This window comes from Anoplophora glabripennis, unplaced genomic scaffold (genome assembly GCF_000390285.2).
Source record: "Anoplophora glabripennis isolate ALB-LARVAE unplaced genomic scaffold, Agla_2.0 scaffold72, whole genome shotgun sequence".
NCBI lineage: Eukaryota > Metazoa > Arthropoda > Insecta > Coleoptera > Cerambycidae > Anoplophora > Anoplophora glabripennis.
This window is the reverse complement of record NW_019416536.1, coordinates 1225274-1245198: the sequence shown is the minus strand read 5'-3', so window position 1 is coordinate 1245198 and position 19925 is coordinate 1225274. Positions and strand designations below refer to the sequence as shown.

The window sequence follows — 19925 nt, the reverse complement described above, 5'->3', positions numbered from 1 at the left end:
TATATATATAAGATACAAATATGCATTTGATGTTTTATATTAAAGTTCCGCTCCTACAAAAAACCTATTCAATATTTGCTCGATAATTGTTATGTTGTAAATATTTGTAGTTTGTTAAATTAAGGTTCTTTTTATCTCTGATATTCCAGTATTTTCTAAGAGGAGGATTTTATTGAAATAGAGACCGAAATTTTGATTTTTTACAAATTCATGTGTAATCATGTGTCAAAGAAACATATAACATTGCTTTTAAGGAACATTACGGCAATTACCTGCATTTTCTGAAGGATCCACTGCATTTTCGAAATAAATGTAATCTGTATCTCCTAAAATAATTTGGTTGAGATAGTTTGGAACAGGGCCAAGCACTACAGAATAACCTGAAATAAAGTGAAATATGGACTAGTATGTAGTAAGGGGGGGGGGGGGTCAATTAGGTCGATTTTCGGTCCCCTTCCTTTTGTCCAAAGAAAAGGAAAACATTTTTGTTTATTTATATCCAATAACTAATCGATTCCACCCCAAACGGGACCTCCCCCCTCCTTCCTAGTCAGGATCAAGGTCAATTAGAGGTCAGATTTATAAAAAGTGCATTAAATCAAAGTATCTCGGAGTTTAGGTTTTCTGCGTGGCTAGTTTGTCTGTATTAGGCTATTTTAAGGTTCTTTCAAGGTCATTTCAATGGATTTGTTGTTGGATATAAACAATAAAAGAAAATTTCTTTTTTTTTTTGGCCTAAAATGAAGGGACCTCTTAACCGACTTAATTGACCCTCCACTTTAACAAACAGAAAAAAAACCCTAAGTACTCCAACAATGTTTACATCTTTTGTGGGTTGTACCTACTATGTCGTACCCAATTTTTGTCATATTTGTTTCTAACTGGATTAAATTTTCAAAAACCCTCTTCAAAAAACTGTTACAAATTCACTGAAAATAACGCATAAAAACGCCCCCTTAAGGCATTTAAATGTGCCTATACTGCTACTTTTCGATAAAAGTTCAATACTCTCCCGAAAGAAACATGTATCGGAATAGGTGAAAATCTATCCATTATGTACCTAAATACCTTCCAAGCGATTTCCTAAATATCCGTCGGTGTAAGGTAGCGGTAATAGTCGACCCATTACAGTAAATTCTCCTATATAGCGGATCTGCTGACTAGTTGGTTCTCAACGTCTTGTACTTTTCCCGGGGCAATCGCCTTAATAATCGAATCCTTTTATTGAACTATACAGTTCGCCGATTATTAGGGTTGTTCAAAATCGTTCTTGTCAATTATATCCTCACTTTTGCCAATCGTTTGTAATAATTTCCTATGACCTAATGATATTGTCACCTAAACTGATGTTTATTTTATTCCGATAATTTAATTAACTTTATCGATTTAAGTGTGATGTTCAAACAATTTCGTGATTGGTTAATGTAAATTTCATTAGCTAATAATTATTGTAGTGTCCATTAACATTTGCAATTGATTGTTTGTTCTGTTTCTACATTGATTGCCCTGTAAATTGTGCAGCCGATATGTATGTATTTGCAATTAAGGTGGACTTATGGAATCACTTATGACTTTATGGAATCACTATACAGGGTGTCTGCTTCCTCTTTGTCTGTTTTATAATCCTACATACGTCAGATACGTTGAATGAACAAGAGAATTGTTATAACACTCATCTTTGCCCACAAATTAAAATTTACGGTTCGTATTTTGCTATAAAATTGCGGACATGTGCGTAAAGCAAACATTTAATTGTCAATAACATCCAATACGTCATTAATAAATATAAAAAAAATTGAGGAAACAGAAAAAATTTTTTTAGTGATTCTTGAACAGCTGTTTTGGAAAATCAACGACTACTTGTAGATAAATATTGCGAAAAATACCAATGTTTATAGAATTTTTTTAAACTCAATACATGACCATGAAACCTGTAAATTTCCTGAATTTTCAAAGTTTTATAAAAAAATTAAGGAGCAGGTTATTGCTCCTTAAACATCAATTAATGGTGATCAGGATGAAACAAAAATGTTTTGCGCTATTTTTCTCACAATTTCGCGTTAAATATCAAATATCGAAAAAAAAAAAATTCAACTTTAATAAGTATTTCAAATGTCGAAAAAAATTTTTTTTAAATTAAAAAACAATTTTTGTAATTTTAGAAAAAAAAATTATTTTTCGACATTTGATAAGTATTCAATGAGAAATTGTGAAAAATATAACGCAAAAAAAATTTTGAAAAATTTGGAAATTTTTCTTATCCCTTAATTTTTTTACCGAGTATTAAACAGAAGGAGTCCTATAGTAGCATCATATTCGATGCAATCATTGTCTGTCAAGGGATCCAGTACAGTACGGTTTTAAGGGGTTTAAAAATGTATTGAATTTTCAACCCTCCGCAACCCCTGCAATTCATCAAAAACCACCCTTTTCTATGTCGACCCCCAACGATGAACTCTGTATCCCTCCCCCCACTTTCGAGGGCGCTGATTACGAACATGATGATCACGAACCTCCCCAACCCCCGCAAAACCTTAAAACTTTTTTATTACTCACTTATTTAACACATACCTGCTTTATTTTGAAACACTTTCAACTCTTGGTCCCAGTCGAAAAACCGCAGCACGCACAATCCATTTTCAAAGTACACAACCATCACTTGACATTTACCCTCAGTGTTTCTCCTGCCAAATATTTTCAAATCGTGAGGAAAGTGGGATACAGATTTGTAGTAATGCAGAAAGTAGGCTTGCCCTAAAAATGAAACTGTTATAAAAAAATTCCCAGGTATTGAAAGAGTATTTACCTCGGAGGGAATTTTCCACCTCAGTAGACATTCCCTGTAATCTTTTATAGCTTTCTTCGAAATTATTAAGGACGTTTAAAGTTGAGATGTTTTTCAATAGATCAGTTACGTTTACTCCTTGGTATAAATCTTTGATGACTACATTCTTTGCCGTTATGTTACCGTAAAAGTGAACTTCAGATTTGAGTATGTTGTCTCCAGTTTTAAACACCTGCAAATATTTTTAAAATTTAACAGAAAATAGTAGTTTCTCCACTTATTATTGTGTTAAAATTTGGTTTTTGCAAGAAATTATTTTTCATAATCTGTAAAAACAAAGTACGCCCCTGGAATGTACGATTGCCTCACGGACCTCACTAATAATACGACTTAAAATCATACAGGGTGATTCAGTCATAATGTCATTAATTTTAAGGGAAGATAGGGAAAAATGATTAGAATTCGGATAAGCGATTAAAAAAAAATAAAATGCATATTTGCTGTGAAACAAAATTTTTCGAATTATTATTATTTAAACACCTTTGCTGCAGCGGTATTCACACTTCTTGAACATTCTCCATATAAAACCACCATTCCTCATACTGCGATCGACCGACACGCGAAACAGTCCGAAATAAACTGCGGATTGTATTGCATTCTGCATACATTCTACATATCCCCTCTTCATAAGTATGACTGAATAACCCTGTATATCATAACACTCGCCTAGCAGAAATAGCTTCCCAAAAGGGTCTAAGCAAACATTTACCGATTTATTCGAAATTATTTGGAGTCCTTTGTGTCGCAACGATGCGCGCATTCAAGTCGGAACAGATTACTAATTGTATTTACTTAATTTGCATGTAATAGTTCCCTCTCGACAAGATATGATCCCCAAGTTTGCCCATGCATAATTTACCTGATTATGAGCAAGTTCCGCGATATCGACGTCGTTAACTAAGCCAGTAATCTTCAGGGCTTTAAATATTACTCCTTCCACGTTGTCTGCCATGAACATTTTTCTCCCGGTTACGCTTTGCGGCAGGTCCCTTAGCATCACCGTGTCCTCGTCGAACTTTCGCCCATTCAGCAGACCTTGCAAACTGCAAACAAGAGTACGTGGAGTGTTTGTAAGTTAAAAATTTTTTAACACGACATAAAACCCCAAGAAAAGTAAGAACGTTCTTTAAATGATTTTTTTCAATACTGAGAAGTAACGAACGTAAAAAGTGGCGTTTTAATTGAGAGAAGGGCCTGTTTAAAAATGTTTGCAGTTATCACCACTGTTTTCATTCACGCAAGCTATCGCTCGGTGTATCCATCATTGTGCATGCTGTTACCAGGGAGTGTTATCCCCTATTAATAGTATTTACCTCAATCCATTTGAAAATGTGACGTTTTGGAGCTGCTTATTTCCAGAAATTTCGAATGGACCTTTCGTAAGTACTCCGTTCTTTATCCAGTTCAAAACGTCCACATTTTTTACCATTATGTTGCTACTGACTAATAAATTATCAATACCAAGACTGTTGATTTTTTTGCGACCAGTAATAAGGTTCATTTTGTCGTATCTCATAACGTCGTATTCCAAATCGAGATCGTTTACCCGATACTGACCTTGAGCATCTAAAAAAAATTTTAAGTTAACACAATGGACAAATATTTGGCTACAATCGACTTACCTGCTACGCGACATGTTTCTAGATACACAGGGCGTTCAAAAAGCTGGTCGTCGTTCAGTAAAACTGTTTCTACGAATTTCTGCATATTAATTCCATTTATTTCTCCGTCCAAGTTGAGTTTAGGTGTAGAGACGGTTTCGAAAAATAGCACGTCTTCCGAAAACTCCATATTTGCCGTTACGGTTTGGTTTTTGGTCTTACTGAAGTAATTGTCTCTTATAAGTTCCAAATTTAAACCATTTATTTGTCCCTGCAAGAGAATTATCCAATCACTAATTGATACAAATGTGCACTGAAAAAAAGGTATGTGGATCAAGTGAGCAGATAGTTTTAAATGAAATTATTTGCCGTAAACGTTATTTTATTCTATTCAAATGTATATACTTTCGTCAAACTATGTGAATTATTTGCTGTAACCTATAATTTTTCTTGGAATTTATATTATTTGTAAATATACAGGTATAATTTAATTCAAATCTTTTATAGTTTTGAAATTTATTATCTCGGACTTTAGCTACAATATCTACAGTTCATTATAAACTGCAAACATATTTGTTTCAAAACTACCAGTTCCTTAAAATATATCTATATATTTATTTAAAATTTAGTATTAATGTAGGAATTATTCAAGACAAATGTAGCATATTATAATCAAACTTATCCTTTCTTGAAAGAAAATTGTAGCAGGTCACAGAATGTCGTAGGTTGGAAGTAGCACGATAGATGGAGCCACTTACGCTCTGTGTATACACATCTTGTGAGTATCGACACTACAGCAACTGGATCGTTCTAACAACATAATGATGAGGACCATTAGTAAGTCCCAAACCGACCTATGTTTCGTTGTTTAATCTTACGGACGATCCTAGCTGTTGTACTAGGTATTTTTTATTACTGAGAAATATTTATATCCAAATATATTCTTAAAATAAGTATATGCAATCATTTGACAAAACTATTCAATTTTGTATTATTGTACAAGGTGTATACATTTTCGTTGTAATATTATGTACTATTAAATTATTGCTGCACAATACAATGTATATTTCAAATGAAAATATTGGCTGAAATATACAATTCTATAACTAAAAAATTAGAACTTTAATGACATTCAATTAGAACAGATTTTTATGGTGGTTTCAAATGCGTTCATCGCGACACATTTGTCGCTTTGTGTGACCAGAGCTTTAAGGCTTTGTATAAGTATTGTCTTTGTAATACCTTTTTACTATTAAGGAAAAATTTATGACGTAGTTTTATTATTTTGAGATTATTAGCATTTACTTGTTCCTACAAAAGAGTTGTGGAATTTTTGAGGAACTTAAAACGAAAACAGAGCTTTGGATAATATTATGTTATAATAGTTCTCTATAAGCAGTTTGAACGACGTATTTGTCGCTTTGTGTGATGACAGCTTTAGAACGATGTACATTTTCTGTATTAATAAGAAAAAAATTGTCCTTACCGACACTGTCAAGTTATTATTAAATGTAAGGCTATGTTTAAATTTGATGTATCCATTATATTTAAAGGGTTTGTCTCTAAACCATATAACATCCTCTAGAGTTTCGACATCAAATCCATTAAATTGTGAAACTTGTGGACCTTTATCAAAATATGCGTTACCTATAAAAAATATATTTTGATATGTAAAAGATTCCTTCATTTTTTGTTTGTTTCGTTTTTGTTTGTTTATTTTTATTTATTCAAATATTGTCGATCACATTTTCAAAATTAAAATAAACTTACCTTCAATAATGAGGCTTTCCGAACTTGAATTTTCTGACATGAAATCGCATAAATCTGAAACAGCAAAACCATTTAAGAAGCCTTCGAGAGTAGCTTCGCCTTCCACCACAAGAGTTTCATCGAAAATTTTCTCATCTGTAAGTGACTGTGGACTCTCTTTATTATTTTGGAAAATGTTATCTAAATCCAAATGGTCGATATGTCCACCCAACTCTATGTCGCTACTATTTACAATGATTTCGTCTAAAAAAATGAACTGTTGAAAAAAGTCCCAACTTGCGCAAGAACTTACTGAAAGTGACAGTCTCAAAATCAAACGGTTCATCCACTTTGATGGTGTTGTATTCAAAGTCCGTTAAATTTACATCATTGATGATATTACTGTCGACAAAAACGGCCCCAAACACTTTTATTGTGTCAAATTCTTGGCTTCCATCAATAAAGTACGACCCATTTTCAAACTTCTTACTAACAGTAAAATTGTTCTTTTCCACACCGTTACAACTGTCAGTAAAGTGAATGTTACTGATGGCAACTTCTTTGTCGATGTACAAATCACCAGCAAGTTTTATGTCGTGCTTCATATGGTTCATGAAATCGAAGCTGTTTTTCGCTTTGAGGTTTTCGATGGTTAGACTCTTCAGTGTCTTATGACTGAAAATTTTGAACGCTGTGTCTACTGTCGCGACGTCTTTCAGAAGTTCTGAAATGTTCAGGTCGTTTACGAATCCATTTATGTTAAGATTATTGGCCTTTAGCATATCGCAGGCTAGATTGTTGAACGTCATTGTGCTGTTTATAGTTTGTTTTCCAGGGGTTATAGTGTCGTTCCAATTATGTGAACCAAGCTTTACGTTGACACTTTTTATTCTAAAAAGGAAAATAGAAATATCAAAATATTTTGATGTCGTTTCATTACAATTTGAGTTTTTCTGAAAATTGATTGTCTCGCCATCGAATTATTTTGATCAAACGTACAATTTTAGAACCAATTCTGCTTTTCTTTAAGTATTTGACAGAAAAAATCTAAATTTAAATCTGAAAACAATGTACAGAGAGGAGTGTAAACGTGCAAGTAAGTCCAAAACGCTGTCATTTTTGTAAAAATAAATTTTATTTTATGAAAAATGCTGGACAAAACATCAGATTATATTACCAATAGATGTGTACAGAAAGCATTCATTTCATTTGTGTGATATTATAAGCCAATTGTATCTTTTTTATTACAAGGGGAAACAGAGGACAAGTCTTAATTTGTGCGTCAAAAGTTAGGATGAGATGAGATAACCTTCAAAATAACTTATCTCAAAAACGGTAGATCCTCGCGGCATGCCGGTTTATACAGGGTGAGTCAAAAAAATTTGGGAATAGATGCGTCATGAAAAATGGAGTCAGTATCGTAAAAAAACTTTTGTAGATATAATAGTTTCCGAGAAAAAAATATTGAAGTTGTAGGACTTTCAACCATTACATAGCTGGACAACAGTAGTCTCTAACGTCATTCGGAATACGCGAGGAGAGCTACGTGACCTCAACGACTCCGAATACTGAAATTCGATTTTACAATTGTCGTTGCGATAGTGTTTACATCAGTTTTTTAGTAGTTACTGTCAAGAATGGCTTGCAAGTATAGCAACTAGAAGTTGCTAATTTATGGTGAAGTAAGACAACAATTGTATTATGGTGAAGCAGGAAAACATTTGTGTTAGTTCGTAGAAACTGAGTAAGACGGACCCAAATGTATTTATACGTCGGTGGACAAAATTTTGAACAGTTGTAACATCAATTGTCAAATTATTTAATTAATTAAAACCGCAAATTAATTTTATTAATTAGTAATAACAATAACAGCAATGCAGTTGAGTTTGCTGATATAAAATAGGTGCTATAAAATTATATTTATTTCGTTCTTTGCGAAGTTTTTTCAAGTTTTTGCCGCCATGTCGGTTACATTGTGCGCGGTCAGGTTTTACAGTGGACCAGTTTCCAGTGGCGTGCAGAAGTATATTTTTAAATCATTTTTTATCTGCCCTTTTTGATTTTTTCTTTATAAAATTGTATTTTTATTTTTTTTTGGAAGTTCTGAATCACCTTTTATAAAGCCTTTACTGTTATTTTTTAAATATATAATAATATATTACTTACATTTGCAAATATGATGGCTGGAACACTTTATATGATACATTTTAATAAAAGTTTAATTTTACCTCACATTTTCTCCAGTTTTTCTAGGAAAAAAACCGATTTTCATTGTTTTATAATTGAGTATGAGTTTTCAGTATTACATATGTTGTAGTACGCATACCTTATTGTGACATTACTTTCCTACTGCTTATTTAAAATGACAAATACGACTAAAAAACAGTCACGCATTCGTCTACAAAGTCTTAATATAGTTGAGATCCGTTGCACTTTGATTTTGAAAACAATTGCACTGGACGGGATGACGACTAGGAAATCAGCTGTTTCACTTCAATGTTTTTCTCTAGGACAGTGGTTTTTCTTGCCATGCAACAAATGTTCTTTTTTTAAGGTAAAAAACTCCAGCAACAAAATCAAATTGAAAAAAAAACTAATAACTTTTGGTTTTGGGTAAATATTGATAGTCCACAACCCAAAATCTTTTTCTACCATTGAAATGACGTGCAATATGAGTCGCATCCTTTACTGGACACCTTTTATAATCGAAACATCGATAAATTTTGTACATTGTTTTCTGTTGTAGGACGAATAAAATGACATATACTCACCCCTTCTCCGCAACCACCCTTTCCACGTAATGCCTTCCACTTACTACCTGATCGCCGTCCAGTCTCAGCGCATTCTTCTCCAATCCAACCATATCAATACCGTTCACTCTAAAAACTTCCGTATCGCCGGTAATCTCCAAATAGCCCGGGAATTGCTTCCAGCCCCGTATGATTTGAGCCTGTTTTACCCCATTTACCACCCAAGAGCTCGGGTCGATATTATTAATTCTCTCGGCAAATACTCCTTCGACGTTTATGTGTTGGGCGAAGTTCAAGTGAATGGGTATTTCAGTATCAGTTAATTTCAGGCCTTGTTGTAGGACTCGCAGTGCACCGGCTCCGTCTGCGGCGACGACGTCGTTGGTTTTTACTGTTCCTCCCGCTATAACCTCGCCCGTAATCCTTATGTCATCATTTAAGTCGAGACTGGCGTCGACAGTAACGCGCGGATTCATGGTATCGAATACTTTACTTCTTATCTTCCCGCGTATCTGTATGGGATTCAATAATTCTAAATTTTCGAACGACTTCACTCCTGAAATGTATTGTCTCTCTGTGGAATTCCTCTGAAGGATATCGAGTTTTCCGTTCTTGACTGGGATGTTATCCAGATATTTCGAAGCCTTCAGGTTGTTTACGACCAGTTCCTCGGCGAATTTGACGTCTTTATTTACGCGACGCTTTCCGGGAGTGATGGCGACGAAGTCGTCCAAAAGTTTCCTGTTGGATAATGTGTTTGCGTCTAAATTGTCAGCTTCGATTTTGTTGAAGCTATACTTTTTGGTGATATTCTGAGTTCCGCTTACTTTCAAAGCGTACTTTTCCAGTGTCGCTAAATCCACGTCGTTGACAAGATCTATTATTGTTAGATTCTTCACATTTAATTCTTTCAGTTTATTTATATTTTTAGTATTTTGTGCTGAGGTGTTAGCTAGATTCAAAAATTCAGACACTAGTTGGTTTATTTCAACATTTGTAACACTAAAATCCTGGAAATTTTGATCTCCTTTACTTAACAGTGTGTTACTTTTGCTTATTGTCATGTTGTTAATGTTCTTTTCAACATTAAACCCAGATAAAAATTCTACCACTCCATCCACAAGTAAGTTATCAACGTTTGCAAGTCCAGATTTATGTAATGCACTGTCTGTTGGAAAACCGTTGATAGTTTGAGGAGAAATTGTGTCTTCTAAACTCAAAATAGTGAATTCCATCGAATCAGTCTCAAATCCTTTATCAATATCCAAAACATTCTCAAAGAGGTCTCTTTCGAAGTCGTTGATGGAGTCAGTTTGGATCGATGTTACAAACGCATCTTTATTTAGAATTAGTTGATTTACTCTTATATCCCTGTCTATTACTTCTTCCTCTTTGTCTTTCATTTTAAATAATTCACTTAACTTAGCTTCGATGTCATCTAATTCTTTCATATAGAACTCAACTAATCCTTCTACCTTCTGATTTTCAAAATTTTCTGATTTGTTTTGAGATGCCTATACATGAATAAAAGGTTTAAACACCTAAAGTGTAATCCAGCAGTCTCCAACACCGTGTCTCATTTTAATCGATCACCCCGAATAACTTTGCTGGATGACCTCCAATTGAAAAACTTCCAGAACAAAAGTTGTACGATAATGACCTTCGTTTTGACCTAGAGATCAAACGTAGGGGTCATATAAAGGTCAACTTCAGAATTTCAAATAGAAACCCCATCTAGAAAAGCAAAGAGCAGGCAATTCTACGTTCAGAGATGATCTTAGGTCAGATTGGCCCCAAAGGGGCCCTTTGAAGGTCAAATTAACTGAATGACCCCTAAATTTGACCCTAGGGCTCAAGGTCAGAGTCACAATTAGCCCATAAATCATGATCACGGTAGTTTACACGGAATTTGCCACAAAAAATAAGCTATCTATGCCATAAAATGTAAACATTTCAATCGGAACGCTAATTAGACCTTCAGAAGGCTCCTAGGGGTCAATCCGACCCAGGATCAAATATCTCCGAATGTAGAATTTCATGTCTTTCCATTTCTGGATAAACCAAATGGGGTTTCCATTTGAAATTCTGAAGTTGACCTCTGGGTTAAAACCAAGGTCATTACCGTACGACTCCCTTAGAAACCTCACAACTTTTGTTCTGGAAGTCATCCTGCAAAGTTATTCGGAGTGATCGATTAAAATGGGACACGGTGTATGTCTACGACTAAAGTAAAAATGTTGGGGACCACTGCAGTAGATACTTGGGGAATATTATATTATTTTTTTATCATTTGTACCGATATGAAACCCTTACCACTGGAATGTCGCCCCTTGGTGAAGCTTCTAAAATATCGGTTTCATCCATGCCTTCGATACTTTTTTTCTTATCTAGGCACCACATAAGCATTTCTTTGTAAACGGTTTTCAGCTCATTTCTTGAGGAGAAACCGATTTCAAAAACATTAACCGAGCTTCCTTTGTTTTGTTCGTTTACAATCACTGAAATAAACACATACACATGTATACGGGGCGTTTCTAAATGACCGTCATTTAAAAAAAAGTAATCGATATTTCAAAACCCCTATTATTTTTTTTACATAGCACGCAAACCGGTTTTAAGCATCTTGTCATGCCCGTGAATCCAAATATAGCAATTTGGATGTAATAAAATGGATAATATTAAACGAACGAAAAATGTGGAAAGATATCCGACAGACACGGGCAACAAATGCGATTAATCCAAAGTATATACGTCGAAAACATCCTACTCAACGTTAAAAGATAATATTGCTGAAATATTTTCAAGTTCATTTTTTTATACACTTCATTTCCCACGGGGAAAGTTCAAAGGTCAACGCGAGGGCAACCGAATAGGCTCATTTATGTCCGTCGAGCCACTTTGAAGTCTTCGCAAGAAAATATAAAAGCAGATTACTTGAAATGTTTCAAATTCCAATCGGCATATTTTTATTGTTAAGGACTACCCACGAGATATACTTCATTCTGTTCGTATAAGGGCTGTCCGAATGTAGCTGACGCTGTTTTTCCCGTTTGTTGTGTACAACAATTTTAATGCTTTTAGCTATACAGAGTGATTCTTAAGTTGAGTAATATTTTTTATAAAGTATAATGGTATATTACGTAACAAGAGCGGTAACTAGGTTCTTATTGCACGAGTTTGAAGATTATGTCTTGTGCTTAATTTTGCAACCGAAGATTTACCAACGGAAAAGCCTAGGGCAAAGTATGAAAAGGAATACAATAGTTTCACGTATTGGTGTGTGGCAAAAAAAGCACCAAGCCATTAATGATAACAGTCTAATCAATTATTTCGCTGACAATTTTAAAACCAAAAGACCTTTATCACTTTGGTGCTACCACTCAGTTGGATACAAGGCTAGAAAATTCAGCGTATTAGTAGAGCAGGCGTAGATTCTTTATGGAAGAATTGGATGACCATTTTTTGATGATGAAGGTAGGATTTGTTCTATTGTTTGTTAAGATTTAACTTAGTCTCAAACACAAGAACACGAAAAAAGTTTTAAATACATTTTTATTGTTTCAGGTTGCCTCAGTCAAAGTATTATCGTGCCTGTCGTCGAGAAGAGTTAACCAAAGTGATTTTAAATGACATCAAACAACAGGATAATATGCTTGTAATTCAGTAACACACAAGGTTATGAAGAAGAATATTTCACCAAAAATATGTCATTGAGATCTTCGTACGTAACACAGAACTGACTGTTTCTATTCTGTAAAGGAAAGTGGTACCAACCAAGTTGTTGGAAGACGCCAGAGGAGATCTCATGACTTTGAAATGTCACGGTGGATATAAAAAATATGATACATCTTTGGAATCGCCCTGTAGAATAATTATACACCTCCCCTTCTACCACAGCAGTATTTCCCATCAAGCCTAGCTGACAGTTCGATTGATGACTGGGGGGGGGTCATTATTTTTTCAATAATATACTAAATAATGCCTGTTTTTCCTTCTGAAACTTTTTACACGCTTTTTACGACTTTTTTTATTTCGCTGTTTATCCTCATCCAGTTAATAATAAATGGGCTTATGCCGCGCGCCCCTGTAGGATTCACGTACTTACCAGCAAGGCTTTTATCTCGATATTCGTAAAAGTGCATCGCCTTTATGGGGCTTAACGTCGCCTCATCTTTGGATTCAATTTGGCTTTCGACAAAATGCCATCCATTGTAGTGAAAACATTTAATACCGTTGGTGGTCGCAGCAAAAAGTACGACTTCGCCCCCTTTCACCTGAAACGAAATTAATTTCAGACAAATCGAAGGTTGCAGTCGCGTGAAGTTAACGAAATTTGGCTTTAAAGTTTGGATTTTATTATGTTTGATCAGCAGTGATTAACTAAAACATGTGTTTTTATTAAATTGGGTCATTTTTTAAAAAACCACTTCCCCAATAACTACGCCACTGGAGCGTATTTTGGAATAAGTTATCCATGAAAAAATAGTCCCTACTAAAACATGTCATCCCCCAAATTTTATCACCCGATCTTTTATGCCAGTAAAGCTACAGGAAAAATAATATAAATATTTGAAACATTAACACCCTGTGTAACCGCATGACCATCACAAGAATCTTGTTCCGCTCGTAGTGTCGCACTGTGCGCATCCTTTATTTCAAGGCGGCGCTGCACAATGAAACAAATGGTTAACGTAAATCAGAGTCCCGGCTCCCACAATCGTATGTATTTTGAGCTTTTGTGTACTGTTCTGATGCTGCTAATTGCCCAATTAGGTGTGTAAAATTGACAGTCCGCTGAATTAGCCTAGTGATATACGTAATGGGAAATATTCGGCGCAATACGTGAAACAAAAGATGAATTTAGCATAACATTACACACGGTGTGCTACAATTATCATTGGATGTAGCAAGTATTAATGTCTTTATATCCATAGTAATCAATTCTTGTATTCTCTTGTCAACTCTCTCCAAGGGTTCAAATTTTCGAAAAATGGTTGAAAAGTTGCACCTGTGTTAGTAATTTGTCATATGTACTTTTTTCCAGTTTCAAATTATAGCCGCTAAGGGATTAACATTTCATTAAGGTTTTTGGGAAACATATACTTTTTAGCTGTAGACTCACCGCTACCATTTGTGCCACTCCCTTTGAAAACACCCGGTATATTCCAGTTATATGCCTTTCAACAGACTCCCTCTGCCTAAATTTGAAGCCCTGCAATTTTTTTGTACCGACGGGTGGGTGTTCATAAAATGAAATCTTAAATCGAAGCAGGGAAAGGAGTAATACGAATGGAGAAACGGGAAAAATGTGCGAATTTAAAAATCATACCTCGCCTGATAGCCACCATTAAGTTAATTCTTTTAAGAGATAAAACGGGAATAAAAAGCAACTTCGCCTCGATATCCTGCGGTCTCGAGAGAGCTAATAATAGATTGATTTAGTTTGATGGGCCTCATACCTGGTGGATAAAAGAAATGTCCTGGAACTGAAAGCCTAATGGCAAGGAATCGAATCAAAGGAGTTCCGTACTTGGACGATTTCCTCCTAACGCTATTGTCGGGATTGCACTAGAAGGTTGCTTCTATCAAATGGATCCCATATTAATTGTTAGAATCGTATCCACAATATCGGACAATAAATTCAGTTTTGCATCACTCAGTTTGCAACTGTGGGCAGTTTTCTTTGTTGCGATTCAATGAATCAAACAACTCTGTCATGTGTTGTTGTTCGAGATTTATTTCCTTGCATTGGAACATTTACATATTCCCAGTATCATTCATATCACCAGCGTTCATTTTATGACTTTGTCCACGGTATTGTTTCAATCTTCTTAAAAATTTAGCCTCTAGTCTTGGATGTCATGACGTTCCATTAATAGTCATCGGTTGGTCATTGTTTTGCACCACCGGAATCCTCTATGCAAAAGCACACACAAACTTTCCTTGCCGCCAGTATATCCCACATCTTCTGGAACTTTCTATGAACACGTCTAAGAGTAGGTACCGTTTTTTGTTGAACAGTTCTTCATAGCACTACGCCATCTAAGGCTTCTAAATATACTCGCTCCACTCGTATTATCGAACATTTGGGGTAAACTTCTCCCAGTCTATGACAAATCCAAATCCTGTGTCAAAAATCCAATCAAACATCGTTCTAATTCGAGCGCCTCCCATCTTTCAAATCATTAATATAAGTAACTGTTCATCTGCACCGTGTTTAATGTGCAAACAACTTTCTAATTAGCTCTGACGAATGGATACACGAATTTGTGTTGGTCTTGGCTAATGATCCATCAAATTTGCCGGTATGTTAAGCAGATGATGGGTTACAGATAAAACTAGATCGTCGCCTGGAGTGTCGTTGAAAGGTGTATCCCGGCAATATTAATCGCGGTAATTTGTAAATGTAGCTGGAAAGCTTTGGATGACTTTGTCGGGAAATTGCAAAGACGAGTTAAAGAAAGTAATTAGATAAAAAAGTTTGCGTCTCAGGCGTATATAAAATTGGTTATTTCCAAGATAAACTTACTACATCAAAAACTCAGGTGAAGTGGAAAATAGAAAAATTTAAATACCTAAGAGAGCTTAACAAATGATTGGAACAGCTAAATCAGCATTACCAAAACTAAAAATTGGATATAAGTTTAACTCATATGCAAAACCAACCTCATATATTGCATTTGTGAGTTGTTAATGTCTGATGCCATTTTCATAATTTTTCAGTAACTAGCCATCTGAACCATAGTGTAGCTTCATAATCACTACCTTCTTTTTTGATAATTTTATCCGAAAAATATTAATTATCTTGTATGACAATCATCTATTTCAAACGCCTTGTGTTCATAATTGGATGTGATGTCTATTAGTTCAGCATTTCCTCTTACTCTTAGTTTGGTTGTTGCAAAATCTTCATTATTCCTTTAATCATTTTTTGTTTAAGTGAACGGACTTCTTATTTTTTTGTGTTTCGAATCTTCGTTTACTATTTTTCTTCTTTATCTCTTCTAATTTATCATTTTTCTCTTTTCCGTCGAAATATTATTTACATTTCCTCTTAATTGTAGTTTGGTTGTTGCAAAATCTTTATGATTCCTTTAAACTTTTTTTGTTTCACTGAACGGACTTCTTATTTTTTTGTGTTTCGAATCTTCTCTTACTATTTTTCTTCTGTATCTCTTCTAATTTATCATTTTTCTCTTTTCCGTCGCAATATTATTTACATTTCATAAAAATTCGAACACAAAAGACGCTGGAGTTTTTAGTTTGCTTCTATTTTTGTCGCACTCCATTCTCTGACAGAGAAGATGCTTCTTCCACACATCAGTTTTCTTTTCAGTCTCGTTCTTTGTTCAGTCTCAACTTCAGTATTCCTTCTCCAATCACAGTCAATCCCCTTTTTGGTCTCGTCCTCAGTCTTCCCCTCCTTATTGACAGCATTCTATCCTACCTCAACTTTCGATATTCTTTCCGCTCTTCTTTACTGACTTTTAATTTGGAATTTAAACGCACTATGTTGTTCTGAAGGAACATTTCGACATAAATATCTCAGGAAATATCCAAATAAATGAACAAATGTTCATTTATTGGTATTTACTAACTGCTCCAGTGAATAGATACCCAACAAAAAAATTGAAACATGGTAAAAGGTGATATTATTTTATCGAAAATCTGTTTTACCTGCTTATTGCAAAAATTGAATTTTAGTACCTATCCACAATAAAATAGTGTAATGTTCACAGCACTCTGTTCTCAAAATATACTCGAAAACGGCAGTGAGATATAACACGAAAGGGGAAGCGCAGTTTTCCCAACTCACAACTAACGCATCTCTGTGCTTGCTGGTGGAAATTGCCACAGGCGTAGTACAACAGTTTAAGGGAAACTTGGAACAAGTTAGCAACTTATTATACCTCTTTAAACTAATTTTTGTCAGGCTATGCATATAATAAAACTTTATTCCAGTTTCCTAATAACAATATAATTCAATATTAAATCTACATTATATTACAGTGGAGAAAATTGAAACTGTATTCGTTCCAGAGTCTTTTATTTTCTATATGTAGCGCGTAAAATAGGTAAACTTTATTCTAGCAAAATTGAGCATTATAGAATACGTTCCAAACTGATTTTATCAGTTGTTTTTTTTCGTCAACACAAAGCAACCGCATTATGGAAATACATAATTTTTATTTTCCTGTGATTTTATACTGAATAACGATATAGTAAAGCAAAAGTAGCTTTTAAAACAAGGAAATAACCTAATTTCCAATTACCATTTGTCAAAAATCAAAATAACATAACAATAAAATAATTGTTTCAATATTTCGCTCCACCAGAGTGAGGCCACAATTTCCTGGCTTACACGCACGTCACACTTAAATATGCTATGGTTCCCCCACCACGTGAGACGGTTAAAACAACGTGTTTACGCGGAGAACCCATAAGAGTAAATAAATAAGAGGCTTTTATTGGATAGGTCGGACGGAGCATGCATTCACTGAGGCCATCTCACGTTGGTGCAGCAAAACATTGTCCTTTATAGAAATTGTTAAAACAGAAATCTGCAACCACAGATCGGATCTGTATTTCCAATCTTTCAATCAACAGAAATAGAATGCGTTGACTGAAATATTTCAATCAACGTAGAATGTTGGAGATTTGAGGTTATAGTTTATCTTCAGGACTTCAGGTAGGTTGCCGCGTTTTATGCATTAATAAATTGTTTTGTTTTAAATTAATATAAGAAGGGATTTATTGAATCAATCGTCTGAACTACCTTACTGTTTTTTATACGTTTTTTTTTTAATCCAAAATGAGTACCTGGTAGAACTAAACGTCAATGTTGTGCTCCAAATTGCAAAAGCATTTCTTACTATATGAATATCAATAATACGTTCTATAGAAATACAAGTTTTTTCAGAATTACAAAAGACAGACAATTACTGTGCAATCAGTTCGAAAATTATGTAAATTAGAATTTATTCCGACAAACACATCATTATTTTTGTGAAGACCATTCTGAGTAAAAAATGTTTAAAAGACAGTAATAGGAAGTGCTGTGCCGACATTATTTTTAGGATCAACTACAAGTTCACCTATTAATTGTAGTAATATCACCTCGGAATCCTCGGATAGTATCCAACATTCAGCAAAACAATTTGTAAACGTAACATTACAGAATCTCGTACTATGAAATAGTACGAGCTGCCGAACTCCTATTTAGGATGATCTTTCACCTCCACCTTTTAAAAACCGAAAGGCATATGTTTACAATTGTTACATGCTATAAGTGCTATAAGTGTAGTATATTACATCGTACTGATGAACACCAATTACTTAGAAACAAATGTATCTAACCATAATTTTTGTCAAGTCACTGTGCAATGCATTTTACATAAAGGCAGGTAAATAATTCTTTCAAATTCTTTAAAATTTGCAGTTTTCTTTAAAAAATAATAATTACAAGTCTCTCTTTATATTTTTTTGATACTTAAATAATTTCAAATTCATAACAAAATGAATTTGTATATTTGTCACACATTTAAGTACCTATCACTGCTTTAACTTTTTCATTTAACCAAGTGATAATTAAAGTGTTTCATAAGTAATGGGTCATGGAACAGGTGGTCACGTTAATTTCAATGCTTAACATAAACTAGTAATAGCTATTTTGTGATCTATTACTTATGAAACACTTTTTATTCTTTGTGTATTTTGTTACATTTAAATTTACCGCCATTATGGTGCAGCGACATCTATTAGATAGTAGAATTAATGGTTACTCTAATTGTGTTTTCCAATGCAGTTTCCTTAATTATTGTATGGTCTGTGGTTTCCGAGTGTGTCGTTTGCTGCACCAGTTACAGATGGCGGTACTCTGCCGCTGCTGTCGAAGAATACGCAGAATAAAACCCTCTTATTTAGTTACTCATATGGGAGAACCTGAGGCCCATTTTCTTCGGCTTACAGTGTCAGTTTCGCGGTACTCGTGTAACGTTTGGGTGTGAGTGATGATAGTACAAAGGCTTAAAGTAAAGTAAATAAAAAGCAACTTCCTTGGAACAAAACAAGATAATAATGAATCCCGCTCTGGATATTGTTTTATCCCTACTTGAAACGCGTTTTTAATTTTTTTTGCTTTAGTAAATTCCTCAAAGTTTCTCGAATATGCAAACAAATTTCCCGAAAAATCGTTTGACTGTTTATTACAAATGTATCCAAACCTTTTTGAATTAGATCCATTCATGGGACCAAATCGTAGTTGGGGGATTTTCTGAACACCCCGAACGGAATGCGAAATATGTATATATTATTAACGGCCCAGGACTGTCCGGATTTGCGTAAAAAATTAAATCCCCGTATAAAATCCCTTGGCTTGTACAAACGGAACCGGGAATAATTAGGGGCAGCACATTAAAATGAGGAGTGTATTCCAAATGAAGCCGGGGACATACATTTTTTATTTTGTTTGTTATTAATTTAATCCGCTTATTTTTTACGAAAAGGATTTGAAGATTTTCAATTATGGCGGAGGGTCTCGGAAGGCAGCGGAAAAAATACGGAAATTTATATTTCAAATGCCGGGCCGGGACATACCTTGGAAAATGTAAAATAAGAAATCTCATTACCTGAATTTTTCATGTACGGTAAGGAAGCCGAATTGCTCGAAAGCTTTTACGTTGTCGGTGACATCATTACCCTGTTTTTTTTCTGGTTTTCTTGTCTCTACGTATGACTGAAACTAACCAAATTTTACATCTCCGCTTCTCATTATTCCAAACTTTATTTGGAAATTTTAAAAAATATTAATGTGTAGGAACCCCCCGCAACTCGAAACCCACGGCTTGCTTTGACCTTTGATTAAAATTTAAGCCAATATAAAATGAAGACGCTGTTTCATGTCAATTATTATTATACCCAAGAAATACTTGCTTTGATAAAAATATACTCTATGTCTGTCCGTTAAAACAAAATAAAATA

General features: G+C 34.5%; 1 protein-coding gene across 1 annotated transcript in view; it reads right to left on the bottom strand.

Moving 5' to 3' along the window:
- LOC108908983 overlaps nt 1-19925 on the bottom strand; it is a 38377-nt gene that overhangs the window by 6769 nt on the left and 11683 nt on the right. The window contains exons 6-16 of the mRNA XM_018713186.1: nt 13051-13219; nt 11259-11443; nt 8967-10459; nt 6509-7086; nt 6217-6459; nt 5933-6093; nt 4468-4717; nt 4159-4411; nt 3705-3888; nt 2807-3017; nt 2572-2754 (exon numbers count right to left, since the gene is read on the bottom strand). Of these exons, the coding sequence (XP_018568702.1) occupies nt 2572-2754; nt 2807-3017; nt 3705-3888; nt 4159-4411; nt 4468-4717; nt 5933-6093; nt 6217-6459; nt 6509-7086; nt 8967-10459; nt 11259-11443; nt 13051-13219 (3910 nt within the window). The remainder of the gene's footprint in view (nt 1-2571; nt 2755-2806; nt 3018-3704; nt 3889-4158; nt 4412-4467; nt 4718-5932; nt 6094-6216; nt 6460-6508; nt 7087-8966; nt 10460-11258; nt 11444-13050; nt 13220-19925) is intronic.